The sequence below is a fragment of the Neofelis nebulosa genome, chromosome 12 (assembly GCF_028018385.1).
Source record: "Neofelis nebulosa isolate mNeoNeb1 chromosome 12, mNeoNeb1.pri, whole genome shotgun sequence".
NCBI lineage: Eukaryota > Metazoa > Chordata > Mammalia > Carnivora > Felidae > Neofelis > Neofelis nebulosa.
This window is the reverse complement of record NC_080793.1, coordinates 39131041-39152523: the sequence shown is the minus strand read 5'-3', so window position 1 is coordinate 39152523 and position 21483 is coordinate 39131041. Positions and strand designations below refer to the sequence as shown.

Below are 21483 nucleotides of genomic sequence, written 5' to 3'. Positions count from 1 at the left end.
TATTAATGTAAGATGTTAATAAGGGAAATTGGGGTGCCAGGGACATGGTAACTCTCTGTAGTGCCTCCTCAATTTTTCTATAAATCTAAAACTGTGTAAAAAATTGTCTACTAAAAAATCAAGGTGCCTGGTTGACTCAGTGGTGTGTACAACTCTTGATCTTGGAGTTGTGAGTTCAAGCCCCACTTTAGGTGCAGACATTGCTTAAAAATAAAATCTATTTATGTTCATTTTTGAGAGAGAGAGAGTGTGTGAGTGCGAGAGGGGCAGAGAGAGAGAGAGAGAGAGAGAGAGGGAATCCCATGAGGTGCAGAGAGAGGGAGAGAAAGTGTGGAGCCTGGAGTGGGGCTTAAGCTCACCCAATGCAGGGCTCGAACTCACAAACCCTGAGATTGTAAGTTGAGCTGAAGTCAGATGCTTAATCAATTGAGCTATGCAGGTGCCCCCAAAATAAAATCTTTTTTAAAAATGGAGGAGGTGGTGGTGCCTGGGTGGTTCAGTCAGTTGAGCATTGGACTCTTGATTTTGGCTCAGGTCATGATTCCAGAGTTGTAGGATTGAGCCCTGTATCTGGCTCTGTGTTGAGGATGGAGCCTGCTTGAGAGTCTCCCTCTTAAACAAACAAACAAACAAACAAACAAACCATCAAATAAATAAATAAATTTTAAAAATGGAAGGGGTGGTAGCCAGAATACAGCTATGCCTTAGTATTTTTTTCTTTAAAGTTCCTATTTAAAGGGGCGCCTGGGTGGCTCAGTCAGTTAGGTGTCTGACCGCCTCAGGTCATGATTTTGCAGTTCATGAGTTCAAGCCCTGCATCGGGTTCTGTGCTGACAGGTCAAAGCCTGGAGCCTGCTTCAGATTCTGTCTCTCCCTCTCTCTCCGCCCCTCCTCCACTCTCTCTCCCTCTGTCTCAAAAATAAAAAAAAAAAAATTAAAAAAAGTTCCTATTTATGGATCATTTACCATATGCTAGTAACGCTGTATATAGATGATCTCATTTAATATTTACAGTTGTTTAAGTTAGTTGTAATTAATCCTCTATTACAGAAGCTGATGAATAAGGAATGGATAATGTAAATCGTGGAGCCAGGATTGGAACTTAAGATCTTTTCAATCTCAAAATTCTAAATGTATGGAACTCTCATAGCATCCTGACTTTTCTAGGAAATGTTTCAGCAGTTATCACAGGAAGAGCCTTCCCAAGAGAAATAGGTATTCTAAATCACCGGGATTTAAGACTGTCTCCCATCTCACTTCACTTATGATTAACTTAAAAGTCCCTCATTTCCAGGTTGGATCTTCAAGCTGAAAGGAACTGTAGGGGGTCAAGGTCCAAGTTCAACCACAGTATTTCTTTTTAAGATTTTATTTTTAAGTAATCTCTACACCCCAGGTGGGGCTGGAACCCACAAACCCAAAATGAAGAGTTGCATGCTACACTGAGCTAGCCAAGCACCCTCACAGTATTTCATTTTACCAATAACTGAGGGATAGCCAGAGCACTTGCCCCAAATCACAGAGAAGGGCCAGGAACCCAGGCTCCGTCTGAGTTATTTCTCTCTTTATTTCCCACAACTTCCTCTTTGTAGTTAAGAGAAGTAGAAGCTGGCCTATCTGCCTTCCCCATTTCTCGGATGGGAATCCCCCCCCCCCCCCCACCCCGGGTGACACACTGCCCTCCAAGGACACACTAGTTTAAGGGCCCTGCAAAAGACATGTCGGGACAATTGTTCCTGCCCATAAGTCCCATAAACTCAGCACATTCTTGTCAAGCACCTACTGAGTGCAGGGACGGCGGACTTTGTGTCACGGGGAGGGACCTGCAGAGGAACAGAGTTCGTCGGAGGATGGCTGCGAAGCCTATGGATACACATACAGAGAGGAAGGGAAGGCGCTGGACAACTCTAGGACCAGTGGTCCTTTCCCGGGAGCTCCCCAGGAATCGCAGCGTCGAGCCGCACAACCGTCATTTGGGGCCAAGGGCATCCCCTGTGGCTACCCTCCGCCCCCACAGCCTCTTAGCCCTTTAAGGGCGGGGGACACGCGTCAGCGTCACAAAGCGCCGCCACCGCGCCTGGTGGCGGAGAGCAGGCGGGGAAGGGGGAGGAGGAGGAGGAGGAGGGAGAGCAGGGAGGGGGAGGGAGGGGCGTGCGCACGCGCGTCGGGCCGCCCGCCGCCAAGAGCCGCCCTCCCTCCCGGCGCGCGCCCCTCCTCCCTCTCACCCTCCCTCCTTCTTCTCGGCTCCGTCGCTCCCGCGGCGCGAGGCGCTCTAGCTCTTCTCCACCTCCTCCGTCGTCGCCCCTCCCCCCGCGCAGCCGCCGCCGCCGCCGCCGCCGCCGCCGCCGCCGTCGCCGCCGCCGCGAGACCCCAGCGCGCCGCGCTACCCCCGCCCTCCGGCCCCGCGCGCCCTTCGGCCCCAGCAGCCCCTGAGGAGAACGAGAGGGCGAGCGAGCGCGGCGTTCCCGGGCCGGCTCGGCCCCCTCCCCTCACCATCGCCGGCCCTTTGCCGCCCTCCTCCGCTTCCACCCCTTCTCCCCCCCCCCCCAAGTTGAGGCCCCCCCCGGGGGGGGGAGGCCCGGGACCGGGAGCGAATTCCCCTAACTCCTTCAGCCCCTCCCCCCACCTGGCCCGAGTGTGAGGAAAAGGGCCCGGTCCGGCCCGCGTCGTGTGTGAGGAGGACTCGGGCCGGCCCACGGGCCGTCTGGGGCCTGGTCCGGCCCGCCGGGTGTGTGAAGACAAGCCCGGTGCGGCCCGGGCGAGCACGAGCGGAGGGGAGGGGCCTGGTCCGGCCCGGCCGGTGCGAGAGGACTGGGGCTCCGGCCCGGCGCCGCCGCCGCCGCGATGGCCCAGCAGCAGATGACCAGCTCGCAGAAGGCCCTGATGCTCGAGCTGAAATCCCTGCAGGAGGAGCCGGTGGAGGGCTTCCGGATCACCCTGGTGGATGAGTCCGACCTCTACAACTGGGAGGTTGCCATCTTCGGACCCCCCAACACCCTCTACGAAGGCGGCTACTTCAAGGTACCCCCACCCCTCCCAGCCCTGACTTCCCCAGGCGGAGGCCTTGGCTCCCTGTCGCTTGCGGGGCCCAGAGTGTGAGCGCGAGTGTGTAGAGGGGGCTCCTCACCTCGACAGCCCCCTCCCCCCATCCGTGGAAGCAGGAAGGCCTTGCTCACCAAGTGCCTTTTCTTTGTCATGGGGGCGGGGGCGGGAGGCCAGACTGCACCGGGAAATAGGAAAGCCTCTCTGGCTAGGGTAGTGGCTACCGGCGGAGGAGGGCTGTCTTTGTTTTGTTTCCCCAGCTGAGGGTGTGTGGGAAGAAAGGTGGGCTTTCCTTTCTCGTCTTCCCATCCGAACCTTCCCCGCGCCGGCTGGAACTGCCCCAGAGGGCAGAGTGACCTGCACTTACTGGATTGGACCTTTCTTTTTTGGGGGGTGGGGGTGGGGGAAGGGTATTAGTCTGTCATTCCAGAGGCTGCCTAGTGACCTGACACTCTGAGGATTTGATGGGCTTCTTGCGTGGTGGTGGTTACAACTTTACATTCCAGTGGGCGGTAATGAATAGGACCCTAGGGGTGGTAAATAAGGGTGCCTGCGTTTTCTGGCCATTATCTTACTGGAGGGAACGCTGATTTAGCCCCCTTTCTGTTCTCCTTTCTCTGTTTACTTAATGGTGTTTCAAATGCCCTTTGTCCTCACCCTGCCACCAACTTTACTGCCCCCCCCCCACCATGTAAAAATATCTGTAGACGGTGTAACGTGTACAGATTGATCGTTTCCCACTTAAGAGAGGCAAAATTGAAACGTTTTACCCAGGTGGTTAGCTTTAGCAGATGGGGTGGTCTCACAGATGAAAAGTATCATCTGAGGTGAGATGGTTTCACTGAGTAGGAGTTCCATAGCCACCCCCGATTTAAGACGGTGGTTATTATTCCTGAATCCATTGATTGTCTTTCTTTCTTTCTTTCTTTTTTATTCCAACGTAAATAACTTGGAGGTATTGAGAGTTTTTTGTTTTTGTTTTTATTTTATCATTTTTGTGGGGGTGATCACGGACTGAAGGTGGAATGTTTCAAATGGTGGAGGCAGACAGGAAATTAGTGCTAAGGAATCCATTTAATTTTATTTCCAAAATTAAGTAAAATAGAGCAGTGTGAGTCAATCTTGGTTTGCTTTGAAGGGAGGGGCTGTCTTGGCATAAGTTTTAAGTGAGTATCTTAGTCATGTAGTTATGATGTACATTTTTAGGACTACCCAATTACTTTTGTTTTTCTATCCTTCTAAAGGTAGAAACTTCAGTGTCAGCTTTGAAATTGGGTCAATTTTGTAGAAAATGTGAAGAATTGACGGGGATGTTTAATATTCATGCCTGTGATAATCAGTGAATATCTAGTGAAAATACATTTTTAGAGCAGCACCCTTACGAACTGTATGCTTAATCTTTTGTGGTCACCATACACTGTACTTTTTTAGATGCATGTATTAATGTACAAGTTATTAGTGACAAATTGAAGAAGGTATTGCTGTGTCTGCTGGCTAAATTTAGTGGCATAAAGTTTAATTTCCATAAAGTGTCATTGTTTGGGGTAATGGATAGTCAAGGTGAGTGGGTACTAATTAGAATGATCTCCATCTCAGTGTTTAAAAAAAACAACTGTGTGAAAGGAAATAATGGGCTGCAAATTGTATTTTTTGCTGAAAGAACAGGAAAAGGACTGTGGAGAATCCTCTCAGTTTGAAAGAAGTAGTATGGGGAGAGGATTCCCTACTGGAATTTTAACTTTAACTTTTAATTTTAAAATGTAGGATTCCCTACATTGATTTCAGTTAGGTGTTTTGTAATTTCAATCCTCTTTAGAAAGAATGGTTGAATTTCATTGTATATGTTAATTTCTTAATCTTCAATTATGATATTTTAAAATGTATGAAAATTCTTAGGTAGGTTTTATGTTTTAGTCTTGTGTGAGAATTTTGTCAATTTTGTTTTCTTATACTTTATTCCTTATTGTATGGCCCTTTATCCCAAAAGTCTTTCATTGGAAAAAGTCAAAGTTATGGTCATGAGCAGTTGACACTTGTGATAGGTCTAAAACCATTGTTTTTTATTTCACTGCTTTTGTCTTAAAACAAGGCTTTTAGTGTGTTCCACTACAGCTGCAGTTAAAAGTTGGCACAGACCTTTTTCTACCACTATTCTCCCTTATCAGATAGTTCTTGAACATTTAGTATAATTTATTTTCAAGTTAAATTCTTTTTTCTATTTTGGATTGTAGTTTCTGAAGGCAGTGGAACCACCATTCTTTAAATTTTTCATGTTACTCCTTTAACTTTTACATATTAATAGGCTTCTTACTGATCTTTTTCACCGTGAAATAGTTGGCTCCAGTCTGTTCTAACTATGGCATCTGTTGTGGTAGAGACTTGTGAGACCTGTATTTCACAAATTTATTTTGGATTCATGTTGTCTTTTTTAAATCTCTCAAGTCTGTGATTCTTAGCTTTGGGTGGGCGGGGGGGGGGGGGGGTGTTGGATGTATGATAGGCATAGGTAGTTTCTTGTGCCTGTTTTTCTGGATATTCTAAAATCTTTCTTGGCCTTGTTTTTTGTCCAGTTTCTTGGTCTCTTAGACTTACTGAGTGAACTTCTTTGCTGCTTCGACTTTTTCCTCTAGGGATCAATCATTACAAAACACAAAGTAGAATATAGCTTAGAATAGAGAATACCTCTGAACGTAATTTTGCTACTGTGGAGCAAGTTGGAATTTTATTGCCAATGGAAGAATAAATTGTTGATCAAGTGAGCAGTTAATGATGACTTTTAACAAGTTTACCTCATTCCTTTAAAAAGTACTGTCTTGGGGCGCCTGGGTGGCTCAGTCGGTTAAGTGTCCGACTTCAGCTCAGGTCACGATCTCGTGGTCCGTGAGTTCGAGCCCCGTGTTGGGCTCTGGGCTGATGGCTCAGAGCCTGGAGCCTGCTTCCAATTCTGTGTCTCCCTCTCTCTGACCCTCCCCTGTTCATGCTGTCTCTGTCTCAAAAGTAAACATTAAAAAAAAAAATAAAAAAAATAAAAAGTACTGTCTTTTCAAGTAACTCCTGTTAATAATCATAACTTAGAATGGCTTCTTTGGGCTAGAACCTCCTCGGAACTCCTGCATTATTTATCTGAAAGCATGGTAGCAGTGAGTCTAGAGATCAGAAAGTGAGAGTGCCTAAGGGGGAACCTGGCTGTCACGGTTGGTAGAAAATGTGACTCTTGATCTCGGAGTTGTTGAGTTCAAGCCCCATGTTGGGTGGAGAGATTAAAAAAAGAAAGATAGTGCCTCTTTCATGAGGTGTGTAACATAAAAGTTTAAATGATACAGAAAACTTAAAATATTGCAGTTAACCTTTTGTAGTTTTAATTTTATTCAGTATTTGAGAGTGAAATATAGGTGCCTTCCATTTGTAGAAAACTTCAAACTGATAATTTACAAAGTACTATATACTCAAAATTTTCTTTAGTAGGAGCTTCTTTATCAGACTTAACACTTGATTTATATTAAAGAAACTTAAAAAAATTTTTTTAAGCTTGAGAGAGAGAGAGAAGGAGACACAGGATCTGAAGCAGGCTCAGCAGAGAGCCTGATGCTGGGCTCGAACCCATGAACTGTGAGATTACCACCTGAGCTAAAGTTGGATGCTTAACCGACTGAGCCACCCATGCGCCCCTAAAGAAACTCTTCAATGATAGTTTTTTAAAATAATGGCTATGCATTATTTTCATTTGTTCTAGAATAAATGAATCTATTTTTTGCCCCCCTCAGAAAAAACAAAACAACAACAACAACAAACCTTGCCAGGCTTACCTTTAGTGCCTGGCAATGCCCTTCCGATTATAGCATACTCTATTTTGTGACTCTAATTTTTTCTTTTCCTTTTTTTTCCTTTATCGTTTATTCATTTTTAAAAGAGCATGAGCAGGAGAGGAGCAGGGAAAGAGGGAGACATGGAATCTGAAGCAAGCTCCAGGGTCTGAGCTGTCATCACGGAGCTCTACTTGGGGCCAGAACCCACAAACTGTGAGCTCACAACCTGAGCCGAAGTTGGACGCTTAATGGACTGAGCCACCCAGGAGCCCCTGTGACTAATTCTTAATATAAAATTGAAACAGTTATTTTAAGACAGTGATTCTTGGGGTGCCTGGGTGGCTCAGTTGGTTAAGTGCCCCACTCTTGATTTTGGCTCAGGTCATGATCTCACAGTTAATGAGTTTGAACCCTGCGTCAGGCTCCACAGTGATCATGAGGAGCCTGCTTGGGATTCTCTCTCTCTGCTCTTTCTATGTGCACGGGCTCTCTCTCCCAAAATAAATAAATAAACCCAAAAAAGGGAAGACATTGATTCTTAGTCTTTTTGTTATATGGATCCCCTTGAGAAACCATTTTTTTTTTTTTTTAAATTTTTTTTTTTTCAACGTTTTTTATTTATTTTTGGGACAGAGAGAGACAGAGCATGAACGGGGGAGGGGCAGAGAGAGAGGGAGACACAGAATCGGAAACAGGCTCCAGGCTCCGAGCCATCAGCCCAGAGCCTGACGCGGGGCTCGAACTCACGGACCGCGAGATCGTGACCTGGCTGAAGTCGGACGCTCAACCGACTGCGCCACCCAGGCGCCCCGAGAAACCATTTTCTTTGGGAAAACATTAGCACATATAAACTGGCTTGCATACATTTTCTTTTTCTTTTTTTAAAGTAGGCTCTGCACCCAAAGTGGGGCTTGAACTCATGACCGTGGGATCAGGAGTCAGATTCTCTACCAACTGAGTCAGCCAGACACCCCAGTTTGTATATGTTTTCAGAGGGTTAACTAACAGGTTAAGAATTCCTGTTTTAAAGGATTTGGATAGGCAACTTAACAATTAACTTTAAAATTATAAGCATAGTGCTTTTTTTTTTTTTTTTTTTTTAAACAGTTGTATGATGAGTCTGTCAATATCTCAATTCTTAATTGTTTCTCAGTCACTTTGAGAATGAGTACCTCTTAGTGCTTTTAGCTGTAACCTTTTCTGGAAGTTGAACTTGTCTTGAGTGCTGAGTGAACTAAGGCAACACTATAAATGGAAACATAGTTAATGTCTAGTGGTTTGGGGCACTACTGTAGTAAATTTAGTAGTTTTAGTGTTCCTCCCACCACCTCCCCCCACCATGGCATAAGTATAGCATCTCTGTATTTATTTTATTTTTTAATGTGTGTTTATTATTTATTTATTTTTAAATGTTTTTATTTATTTTTGAGACAGAGAGAAACAGAGCATGAGCAGGGGAGGGGCAGAGAGAGGGAGACACAGAATCTGAAGCAGGCTCCAGGCTCCAAGCTGTCAGCACAGAGCTCGACACGGGGCTCGAACTCACGAACCGTGAGATCATGACCTGAGCCGAAGTCAGATGCTCAACTGACTGAGCCACCCAGGCGCCCCATTGTGTATTTATTTTTGAGAGAGAGAGAGAGGGAAACCCAGAATCTGAAGCAGGCTCCAGGCTCTGAGCTGTCAGCACAGATCCTGACGTGGGGCTCGAACCCACGAACTGTGAGATCATGACCTGAGCTGAAGTCGGATGCTTTAACTGACTGAGCCACCCAGGTGCCCCAGTATTTTTTTTTTTTTTAATGTTTATTTTTTATTTTTGAGAGGGGGGAGGGGCAGAGAGAGGGGGACAGAGGATCTGAAGTGGGCTCTATGATGACAGCAGCAAGCCTGAGTTAGGGGCTCGAACTCACACTGTGAGATTGCAACCTGAGCCAAAGTTGGCTGCTCAATGCACTGAGCCATCCAGGTGCCCCGCATCTCAGTATTTTATAGAATATTTTTTTACCATATTAAGCTGATTCCAAGATGGTTTTTTTTCCTCTTTTTTTTAGTTTTTAACTTGTTGGAAATTGGGATGTGTCTTAAAATCTGTGAAGTCTTTTTTTTGTTGTTGTTTCTTTAATGTTTATTTTTGAGAGAGAGCACAAGTATACAAGCGAGCTTGGGGGAGGAACAGAGAGAGAGGGAGTAGAGGATCTGAAGCAGGCTCTGTGCTGTCAGTGCAGAGCCTGATGCGGGGCTTGAACAACTCACCAACCATGAGATCATGACCTGAGCCAGAGTCAGATGCTTAACCAACTGAGCCACCCAGGCACCCCCATGAAGTCTTAAATCCCATCAGCCAGGTGGCACTTGAGATCTAGTTGTGAGAGAACTTCCCATTGAAATCTTGTAATAAATTTTTTTTTGAATGCTAGCATCAGTGCCTTAAATATGATAAAATAAGTATAGTTTCTTTTTGAATGAAGAATTTGAGCCCTAGTTAATATTTTGTTTGCAGCATGTTGATTCTTGTGTTTCAGAGATTTGTGTTAGTAAATAATACTGAGTATTCATCAAAGGCAAAGCACTGTATGAAGAGTAACTTATAGAGAGTAAGGAAAGTGTTAGGATAGGTAACCTTAGACCTTATATGAATAATCTTAAAAATCTTTGTGTAGACTTTAAAATATGAGGTGTAGGTATTATTCACACAATTGTAAATGGTAATTTAAATCAAACCTTTTATTTTTATTATTATTTTTTAAGGCATTGTTTTATTTTTATTATTTTTTAATGTTTATTTTTTAGATAGAGACAGAGTGTGAGCAGGTGAAGGGCAAAGAGAGAGGGAGACACAAAATCTGAAGCAGGCTCCAGGCTCTGAGCTGTCATCACAGAGCCTGATGTGGGGTTCCAACACACAAACTTTGAGGTCATGACCTGAGCTTAACTGACTGAGCCACCCAGGTGCCCCTATTTTTATTATTTAAAAAAATATATATTAGTTTATTTTCGGGAGAGCACAAGTGAGGGGGGGGGTACAGAGTGAGGGGGAGAAAGGATCCTAAGTGGGCTCTTTGCTGACAGGCTTGACAGCAGCAAGCCCCATGTGGGGTTTGAACTCCTGAACCATGAGATCATGACCTGAGACAAAGTCAGACACTCAACCGACTGAGCCACCCAGGTGCCCCTAAATCAAACCTTTTAAAGTTTGGAGGCCCATTAGAGCATTTGTCAACATAATGACAATCTGTCATGATAAAACGTCTGTTCCATCTTTGCAATTTAGTATTACTAATCCTAGTTTAAGGTTCCAGAAGAACCTGTCTTGTGGGGAGACAAGTGAAATAAAGGAGGCCATCTAACAAATTGGTCCAACTCTGTTAGTTAGGGGGAAATAGCAGGAAGAGTTATAAATTCAGGGTTTAGGACTACAGAATTCCACCTTGCTGAAAGGTCATAGTTAAAAGATCTAATTCTTTTATGTTCCTGAACTTCTTTTGGACTGTTTCACATACAACTACAGAGATGTTAGAGCAAGACTGAGCCTCTTTGGATGTGTTCTGTCAACACAGAACTATTTTATTTCAACTTTATTCAGTAAGAAATTTGTTATTCAGAGTTTATGCTTATGTACCTTTAAGTGAGGTGATTCTGAAGTGAAAGGAATGATAGATACGAAATTAAAGAGATAATTTTAGTTCAGATTCCCAAGGTTTGGTATATAAATATTATTCCATATTAAAATTGGAAAACTCAGATTTTGGGATACATATTTAAGGTTTGTAGACAATAGTCCACTTTATTTTTTTTTTTTTTAATTTTTTTTTTTTCAACGTTTTTTATTAATTTTTGGGACAGAGAGAGACAGAGCATGAACGGGGGAGGGGCAGAGAGAGAGGGAGACACAGAATCGGAAGCAGGCTCCAGGCTCCGAGCCATCAGCCCAGAGCCTGACGCGGGGCTCGAACTCACGGACCGCAAGATCATGACCTGGCTGAAGTCGGACGCTTAACCGACGGCGCCACCCAGGCGCCCCCGACAATAGTCCACTTTAAATACTATACTTGATTTGTTTTAATAACAAATATAAAAATGTTTTTGTTATAACATAAATAGTAAATTGAATTACTGTTGTGAACCTGTTGGCAAGGTAAGTAGAATGAATACTTAAAACATATTAAAAACCAAGCACACAAATGTACTGAAAACTTTGAATGCCATATCTAATTGTGGATACACACTACTAAGTACTGTATTATAGATATTAGTACCTAACATTTATTGAGGCTTACAATGTGTCACATCCTTTATAGGAGTATTTCATAATCGTGTGAGGTGTGGTTACTGTTACTTTCATATAGGGAGAATGAGTCATAGCTCATTTAAGTTGTCCAGGGGTCTTCAGCTAGAAAGTTTTAATACCAAATTGTAGTACCAGACTGCTGGACTCTGAAGCCTGTTATTCTTTTACTGAGATCTTTTGCCACTTAGGATATGTTTGAAGGTATAAAAGTGGAGCTTTAAGAAAATCAAATTTATGGGGGTGCTTGGGTGGCTCAGTCGGTGAGTATATCTGACTTGATTTCAGCCCAGGTTGTGGTGTCCCGGTTCATAGGGTCGGCCCCTGACGGGTTTTGCACCGTGAGCGCAGAGCCTGCTTCGGATTCTTTCTGTTCCTTGCTCTCATTTGCCCATGTGTGCATGTGCTCTCAGAATTGGTAAGTAAATATTGTAAAAAAGAAAATCAGAGTTACAGAGTTTTTATAAGGAACTATTTAAAATTTTACTTAAGTTTAAAGGTCACAAGGGTAATATCTGCCCCTCCAAATTATGGGTCAAGATTGTTATGATGACATTGGTTTATATCTTAAGTTCACTGGAAAAAGGAGATTTTTTTGTTTTTGGATTACTTCAATTAGAGAATGATAAATCCTGTTGCAGGATGATTTTTTTTTTTTTAATTGGCAAAACTGTTCCTTTAATAGTAACTTTCTAATTACTTTAAGGGGCCAGTGGGTTAGTGCCACTGTTGAGAAATAGAAGTCTGAGAAAACTACTTTTGGGATTAGAAATGATACTATATCTCTCACAGAAATGATAGTGGGAGGATGATAGGAGTTTCATTTCTTTTTTTTTTTTTTTTTTGATGATTTAAAAAAAAATTTACATCCAAATTAGTTAGCATGTAGTACCACAATGATTTCAGGAGTAGATTCCTTAGTGCCCCTTACCCATTTAGCCCATCCCCCCTCCCACAACCCCTCCAGTAACCCTCAGTTTGTTCTCCATATTTATGAGTCTCTTCTGTTTTGTCCCCCTCCCTGTTTTTATATTATTTTTGTTTCCTTTCCCTTATGTTCATCTGTTTTGTCTCTTTAAGTCCTCACATGAGTGAAGTCATATGATTTCTTTCTCTAATTTCACTTAACATAATACCCTCCAGTTCCATCCACGTAGTTGCAAATGGCAAGATTTCATTCTTTTTGATTGCCAAGTAATACTGCATTGTACATATATATACCACATTTTCTTTATCCATTCATCCATCGATGGACATTTGGGCTTTTTCCATACTTTGGCTATTGTTGATAGTGCTGCTATAAACATGGGGGTGCATGTGTCCCTTCGAAACAGCACATCTGTATCCCGTGGATAAATGCCTAGTAGTGCAATTGCTGGGTCGTAGGGGGAGGATTTACGTTTCTTAATGCAGTATTGGCTTATACTTTTATTTATTATTATTATTTTTTTTTTAATGTTTGTTTATTTTGAGAGAGAGCAAGCAGGGGAGGGGCAGAGGGAGGCTGAGAGAGAGGATCCCAAGCAGGCTCTGTGCTGTCAGTGGAGAGCCTAATGCGAGGCTGCATCTCATGAACTGTGAGATCTCTCATGAACTGAGATAATGACCTGAGCCAAAATCAAGGGTCCTACACTTAACCAACTGGGCCATCCAGGCGCCCCATGATTTATGCTTTTGAAATAATAATGCCTATGAGAAAGAATGAAATACGGCCTTTTGTAGCAATGTGGATGGAACTGGAGAGTGTTATGCTAATTGAAATAAGTCACATAGAAAAAGACAGATACCGTATGTTTTCACTCTTATGTGGATCCTGAGAAACTTAACAGAAGACCATGGGGGAGGGGAAGGGAAAAAAAAGTTAGGGAGGGAGGCAAACCATAAGAGACTCTTAAAAACTGAAAATAAGCTGAGGGTTGATGGGGGGTGGGAGGGAGGGGAAAGTGGGTGATGGGCATAGAGGAGGGCACCTGTTGGGATGAGCACTGGGTGTTGTATGGAAACCAATTTGACCATAAATTTCATACTAAAAAAATAATAATAATGCCTTAGGGGCACCTGGGTGGCTTAGTCTATTGAAGTCTAGCTTTGGCTCTGGTCATGCTCTCATGGTTCTTGAGTTCTAGCCCCGTATCAGGCTCTCTGCTGTTAGTGCCTGCTTGGGTTTGTTCCTCTGTCTCCCTCTCTCTCTGCCCCTCACCTGTGTTGTCTCTGTCTCTGTCTCTGTCTCTCTCTCTCTCTCTCAAAAATAAATAAACATTAAAAAAAAACCCTAAAGCACAATGCTGCAATACTTTTCTTACTATATTCAAGCACCATAGGAAACTTGAGCAGTTTAAGGTTAAAACTTTTTTTGTTCCTTCATTTGAGTGTTAAAGTGATATATTCCTACTTCTAGCATCTTTATTTTTTTTTATTTTTTTATTTTTTTTAGCATCTTTAGATTAGTACCATAGTTTTCATCTGTTCTGTGTCTGCATTTCCAACTTTCATAATTCATTATTTATCTGCTTTGCTGTATTTGCTTCATGGGCAGCTGATGTTTAATTTGAGGGATAAATTCCATGAATTTATCCTAATTTATCCCAATATCCTAATTTATACTAAGTGTGCCTCACTTAGTAACACACATAGTAATTCAGATTGTAAATATTGAATAATTACTGTCTTGTTGAAAATAACCGTAGCCTCATTTATAAAATAATATTAAGAATTGGCAAAGTTATAGCAGTTGGGGCAATATGTAGCAATCCTTTGTAGAAATAGAATAACTTAAAAATTTAGAAACCAGGGGCACCTGGGTGGCTCAGTCAAGGTTAGGCGTCCTACTCTTGATTTTGGCTCAGGTCATGATCTCATGGTTCATGAGTTCAAGAGTTGGCCACTCAGCTGACTGAGCTACCCAGGCACCCCACACATGTCATTTTTGATTCAAAAATAGTATTACTCAGGTTATTTACCCTGTTTACCAAGTTGAATTTCACTGAGTCAGTTTTGGATATTAAATGCAACAAAGTAAAGTCCACACTACAGAGAAGTAAAGATTAGCCACTAACAAAGACAGTATGAAGTTGTACAATAAGCTTTGAAAGCAGTTCTCAAAAAATTCTGAATTGTTTGAGCACTGTGGGCGTAGCATTGTTGGAGTGGGTATATAGCCAGCCTCCTGAGGTATTTGCTCTGGAGGGGGCAAAGCTTATTTGAATTCTGGTAGTTGAGTTTAAAAAAAACAAATCAAAACACTTATTACTTAGGCCCATCTTGATCTTAATCACTCAACTGCTATTTCCCCCATTGGCTAAACAAAGATAATGATGTCTTCAAGCTGTTAAGGACTAAGCCCTGTGGAAAAACTTCAGTGCTAATGTTAAACAACAACAACAAAAAGTATAACTATGTCCTCAGGGTTCCCACCCTTAGTTCTTTGGAATTTGTTAATCATATTTCAACATTTACTCCGAATAAGAATGACAAAATTGGCTACACAAAGAAAGAAATGTCTTATTGAAGATATGGAAATTATGTAGAATTTAGATTTGAGATTCAAAGAATCTTGTATTAAAAGGGCTTTAAAATGAGTGCACTTCCTGAGTTTTGAATTAAATCTCCACCTTATGTAACTTTTTTCTGAAAATTTTTTTGTTGATAAATTATGGAATAAGTTATGTACAGAAAGGTTCCTTAAATTAAAAGTAGTACTAGTAAGTGGTAAAACTGGAAAAGTTACTTGAGGATGTGTAAGTATTGTATTAAGGAAATCAGTTATTTCTAACTTAAAAATTTTTTTTTCTATTATCAAATTGTGATCTTAGATTATGAGCTCTTTAAGAAATGCCACTGGAGGGGTGCCTGGGTGGCTCAGTTGGTTGAGCGTCCAACTTGACCTGATTTCGGCTCAGGTCATGATCCCAGGGTGGTGGGATTGAGCCCAGCCTCGGTTTGAGATTCTGTCTTTCCCTCTGCCCCTTTCCCCTGCTTTTACTCGCTCTCGCTCTCACTCTCTCTCAAAATAAAAATTAAAAAATAAAAAAAAGAAATGCCACTGGATCTTTGAATTTCCTTAGCATTTGCCATAGGACCTAAAAGATAAAAGAATAAATGCTTATCTTTCGGGGAGTCACATCCTTTGAGAATGGCAGCCCCCCCCTTCCTCCAAATTCTGCATGCAATTTCGAGGAATTACTGGTATCTGAATTTTCTCCATAGACCTTAAGTGATTCAACCTGTAGTCTAGGACATGTGGTAGACTAAAGTGGCTAAGTATTTGGACTGCTCAGTTACTTTAGTTGTGCTTTCCCTTTTGGGAAGAAATTGCATTTTATTTGGATTTTGACGTTTTATCTATAGTTGCCAGGTTGTCTCAATTAGATCTAATGTTCTTGATGACTGAAGTTTTTTTTTTAAGTGATTTTTTTTTAAGTTTATTTACTTATTTTGAGAGAGAGAGAGAGAGAGAGAGAGAGAGAGAGAGAGAGAAAGCTCTAGTTGGGGAGGGGCAGAGAGAGAGGGAGGGAGAATCCCAAGCAGGCTCTGCATTGTCAGCATAGAGCCTGATGTGGGGCTTGAACCCACAAACTGAGATCGTGACTTGAGCCAAGGTTTAATGCTTAACCAACTGAGCCACCCAGGCATCCCGTGATGACTGAAGATTAGCTAAAAATTAAGACTGAAATCTTGGTTATATAGTATTATAGCAAATGATAATCTTTGTGTAGGGCTCCTCTTATAATGTAAATACTATAAAACTTGTTTAGAAGAGGTTAAGAATTTTAGAACAGTGATAGTGAGAGGCATTAATTACCAAAACCTGCCAACCATAGCAACCTGGACCTCTGTAGTCTCATGAAGATAAAGATTGCTAAGCCTCATGTGGAAAATTAAAAGAAATAAAACAAAATAATTAAACCCAGTTCTGTTTTAGCCTTTTTAGAGTATCAGAAGACATTAAAAAGAAATTTTAAAACTAGAAGTGCATTTTGGAATTTCTTATAAAGTGGAGGATTTTAAAAGAGTGACTATAAATGTTATGAATATTCTTATGGGGTTCTTGATGCTTTAAAAAATAATTAGAAGACTACATTTTTAAAGCTCTGCTTGTACTTTGATAATACTCTATGTGCATGCATCTTGTTAATAATTTTGGTAAAGTTTAGCCAAATATGTACCTATATTTTTCTTTCCCCCAATATACATAAAGTTTCCTAAATAAAAGATTAACTATATCTAGCATGTACTGTTTACATATATACCTTGAATAAATTAATTATTAACAAGGTGGAGTAGGGAGGGAACTTTTTTTTTTTTTTTTAAATTTTTTTTTTCAACGTTTTTTATTTATTTTTGGGACAGAGAGAGACAGAGCATGAACGGGGGAGGGGCAGAGAGAGAGGGAGACACAGAATCGGAAACAGGCTCCAGGCTCTGAGCCATCAGCCCAGAGCCCGACGCGGGGCTAGAACCCACGGACCGCGAGATCGTGACCTGGCTGAAGTCGGACGCTTAACCGACTGCGCCACCCAGGCGCCCCAGGGGAGGGAACTTTTAAAGTAGATTAAATTTCTGTGGTGTGTGAATTATTATAAACTCTTCTGGGTTATTGTTTTAGCTACCAAATAAGTCCTAAAGTGTGTACATCTTTAATTAGACCTTAATTTTTTGCCTTCCTGTTAGACATTTCTGCTAGTATGGCTTTTTTTTTTTTAATTATGTTTTAATTATACTAAAAACTTAAACACTAAACTGGTCTCTACCTTTTTTCATAAGCCTCTTTTGTATTCACTTTCCTGGATATTTGACTGACACTGTCTACCCAACCACACGAGCCTAGAAGCTGGAAATCGTTTAAGATGATTTCTGCTTCCTCTTTTCACATATCCAATTATTTTTAGTACCTCATGTCTCTGGTATTTAGCCCCTCCTTTTCATTCCTGCTGCCACCATGTAAGTTATACTCAGTTGTCACTCAGACTGTGACAGTAGCCTCTTTACTGTCTTATGCCCCTCCAGTGTATGATGCTCCTAGAATAACCTTTCTAAAGTTCTTTTCTTTTTAGTTTTTTTATTTTTTTATTTTTGAGAGAGAGAGAGAGAGAGAGACAGACAGACAGTGAGTGGGGGAGGGGCAAAGAGAGGGAGATACAGAATCCTAAGCAGGCCCCAGACTCCAGGCTGTCAGCACAGAGTACAGCTTGGGGCTCCAATTCACAAACCGCGAGATCATGACCTGAGCTGAAGTCGGACACCTAACCAACTGAACCACCCAGGCGCCCCTCTTTCTAAAGTTCTAATCTGGGGCGCCTGGGTGGCTCAGTCGGTTGAGCGGCTGACTTCGGCTCAGGTCACGATCTCGCGGTTCGTGAGTTCGAGCCCCGCGTCGGGCTCTGGGCTGATGGCTCAGAGCCTGGAGCCTGCTTCCGATTCTGTGTCTCCCTCTCTCTCTGCCCCTCCCCCGTTCATGCTCTGTCTCTCTCTGTCCCAAAAACAAATAAACGTTAAAAAAAATTTTTGTTAAAAAGAATAAATTCCTTAAAAAAAAAAAAAAAATTCTAATCTGACCTGTCTCCACCATCAAAAAAAAAAAAAAAAAAAGAAAAAGACGCTATCTTCCACAAAATGAAGTAAAAATTTCTTTGTGTGACATACAAAGCCCTTCATGATCTGGTTCTTACTTTTTCAACTGTATTTCCAGTTCTTGCTCCATAGGTAATTTTTGTTTAATTTTTTTTTTTTTAAGTTTACCTAAGCAATCTGTACTCCCAACATGGGATTTGAACTCATGACCCTGAGATAAGAGCTCCACCAACTGAGTCAGCCAGGCAGCTCTCCATAGATAATTTTTGACAGTGCCATTGCCTAAGCTATTTATCTGTCTGGAATGCCCTTTTCAACTTTTCTCTTGTTCTCTTTAGTCCAGGGAACTCCAGCTTCTATTTTAAAACCCCATTCACTATGAATGACCTGAAAATTTCTTGGGTTCACCCCCTCTAACCTACACTCTTCCCAATTAGACTGTTTTAAGGTAAACTTAGATATCCTATTCTTTGATCTGTAAATATTGGAGTCCTAAAAAAATAAGTACTCTTTTTAAAAACATAATTGCATTATTCTTAATAATAATTCCTACACCTGAAACTAATGTAACATTATGTGTCAAATATACTCAATTAAAAAAAAATCCTTAATATCTAATATGCAGATTTCCCCAGTTGTCTCATAAACTTTTAAATTAGTTTGAATCAGGATCCCATAGAAAATCCACAATTACATTTGGTTGATATGCCTCTTAAGACTTTCTTAATTGATATATTATCCTTTCTCCTTTTTTTAAATGTTTGTTTTCAGTGTTTATTCATTTCTGAGGAGAGGGAGGAGCAGAGGCTGGAAACAGAGGATACAAAGCAGGCTCTTTGCTGATAGCAGAGAGCCGGATGCGGGGTTCAAACCAAAAAACCAGGAAGGAGATCATGACCCTAGCTGAAGTTGGATGTATAAGAGACTGAGCCAGGTGCCCCCGCCTTTTTTTTTTTTTTTTTTTTTTTTTTTTGGATAACAGTTTTATTGAGATACAATTCATACACCATACAATTCACTTACTTAAATGTACAATTCAGTGTTCTTTTTTAGTATATTCACAAGAGTTTTACAACTCATGACAATCAACTTTAGAACATTTTCATCACCCAGAAAAGAAATTCCATACCCATTAGTTGTCACTCCTCATTTTTCCCCAAGCCTTAGGCAAGCAGTCTACTTTCTGTGACTATAGATTTGCTTATTCAACAAATGTACAGATTTACATTTCATATGAATGGAATCCTATAACATACAGTTTTCTGTGACTGGCTAATTTAGCATAATGTTTCCAAAATTCATATGTTGTGGCATGTATCAGTACTTCGTTTATTTTCATTGTTAAATAATGTTCCAGCGTATGAACATTTGAGTTGTTTTCTATTGAAAATAACACTGATATGAACATTTGTGTACAAGTGTCAATGTGGGCATGTATTTTCATTTCTCTGAATTATTGGGTCATATAAGAACTCTGTATCATTTGAGGAACTCAGACTATTTTCCAAAGTGGTTGTACCATTTTATATTCCCACCAGCAGTGCTTGTGAGGTTCTAATTTCTGTAATCTTGACCAACACTTGTCTCTCTTTTTTTTTTAAACTTTATTTTTTGCCAATTGAATATATTTAACTGCTAAACTGCTGTCTTCAGTTTTAAGGAATTCATTATTGTACTGGACTGGTAATAATTGTTTTATTACATAGTAAAGGATATTATTATAATACTAAAAGTAATGGAAGGTTACTATGTTTCTAACACTGGTGGTCACCAGACATAGTCATGGAAAGTTCTAGCCCCAAACCTAGGTAGCCACTTATGTTTTCCACATTGTTTCTTCTCTGTTTAAATTCATAAAACTTACCATGCAGGATCTAGTCATATCTCACCTCATATCTCATGGAGCTAAGTTTAGGTTAGTAAATTTGGTGGAGAAAAATACTAATTTCTTGATGGAGTGAAATCTGTTATGCAGGTATTATACAGTAATTTAAATTTTATAACATTAAAGATGTAATGAGGGACATTTATTAAGGGCATTAGTTTATTGTTTTTCTAGGAAAAAATTCAAGCAGCATGAAAGTCTTTCCCTTGAAAATCACTTAACTGTTTGACATGTGACCCTTCAGAAAAATATTCTATGCATGTACAAACATAACTATGCATTTTTAAACTATAATTTTAATTATACTTAAAAGCTTTTTCTGTATCTTGTTTTTAATTTTTTTTTTAACATTTTTATTTATTTTTGAGACAGGGAGAGACAGAGCATGAACAGGGGAGGGTCAGAGAGAGGGAGACACAGAATCTGAAACAGGCTCCAGGCTCTGAGCCGTCAGCACAGAGCCCGACGCGGGGCTCGAACTCACGGAGTGTGAGATCATGACCTGAGCCGAAGTCGGCCGCTTAACCGACTGAGCCACCCAGGCGCCCCTCTGCATCTTGTTTTTAAACATAATAGTTTATTTTGGAGATCTTTCCATGATCAGTATTTGTGGATTGTCTCATTAATTGTAACTGTTGCACAATACTCCAGTTAAGGATATACTTTATTCAACTGTCTATTGATGGGCAATTAATCATTCTCAGGTTTTTTTTAATGTTTATTTTTGAGAAAGAGCGCACGCGCACAATTGGGAGAGGGACAGAGAGAGAGGGAGTCACGGAATCTGAAGCATGCTCCAGGCTCTGAGCTGTCAGTACAGTGCCTGACACTGGGCTCTAACTCACAAACCATGAGATCATGACCTATGCTGAAGTTGGACACTCAACTGACTGAGCCATCCAGGCACCCCAGTTTTTTACTCTTACAAGCAAAGCTGAAAAGGGACATTTTTACATATCTTTATATTTTTGTGAATAGATTGCCTGGATTAAAGGATATATGTATTTAAATTTTACTGGTCAAATTATCCTTCGGAAATACTAATTTTTATTCCATGATGTAATTTTTATGGGTATTGTCAAACTATAAAATTTGCAGTTCTGATAAATCAGCTTTTATGATGGTTGTTTCTCTTAATTGTCAATGAAATTTAGCTTACTTTCATGTCATTGGCCATTTGTAATGTATATGCAGGTTATCTATACTTGTCTTCTGCCCATTTTTGTTAGGTTTTGTTTTTATTTATTTTAACTAGGATAAAGGCTGTGTGCCTAAAGAAGGTTGCTTGTTGCAAATATTGTTCCCATGTGTCATTTATTAATGATGTAATTTAAAATATTAATTTGTGCTTACAAATCTACCCAAAGTTAAACATGAAGACAAGCATGGAGAAAATTGTATTTGTCACTGTCATGACAGTAGGCTAGAAGAATTTGTGGGGTTTAGAGTAAATTCTTCTAAAACATTGTCTGTGTGGATGATTCCTAGTCTGTGAACAAACTTGATACAAATAAGTTACAGGCTGATACAGAGTTACCTGTATTTTACTGCGAAAATGGTAGTAGCTCCTTTCAAAAAATAAAATGTTAATCCCCACTTATAATTCAACACGTTTATTATAGAAAGTTAAAAAAATTTTTTTTAATGTTTGTTTATTTTTGAGACAGAGAGAGACAGAGCATGAACGGAGGAGGGTCAGAGAGAGGGAGACACAGAATCTGAAGCAGGCTCCAGGCTCCAAGCTGTCACCAGAGAGCTGGACGTGGGGCTCGAACTCACGGACTGTGAGATCATGGCCTGAGCCGAAGTCGGATGCTTAACTGACTGAGCCATCCAGGAGCCCCTAGAAAGTTTTAAAAGTTCCTGAAGCTATAAAGAAAACGTCACTTATA

General features: G+C 40.9%; 1 protein-coding gene across 1 annotated transcript in view; it reads left to right on the top strand.

The window, feature by feature from the left end:
* Positions 1-2628: 2628 nt before the first annotated feature.
* Positions 2629-21483, top strand: part of UBE2R2 (ubiquitin conjugating enzyme E2 R2) — a 117236-nt gene continuing 98381 nt past the window's right edge. The window contains exon 1 of the mRNA XM_058695106.1: positions 2629-3021. Within this exon, the coding sequence (XP_058551089.1) occupies positions 2845-3021 (177 nt within the window). The 5' untranslated portion in view covers positions 2629-2844. The remainder of the gene's footprint in view (positions 3022-21483) is intronic.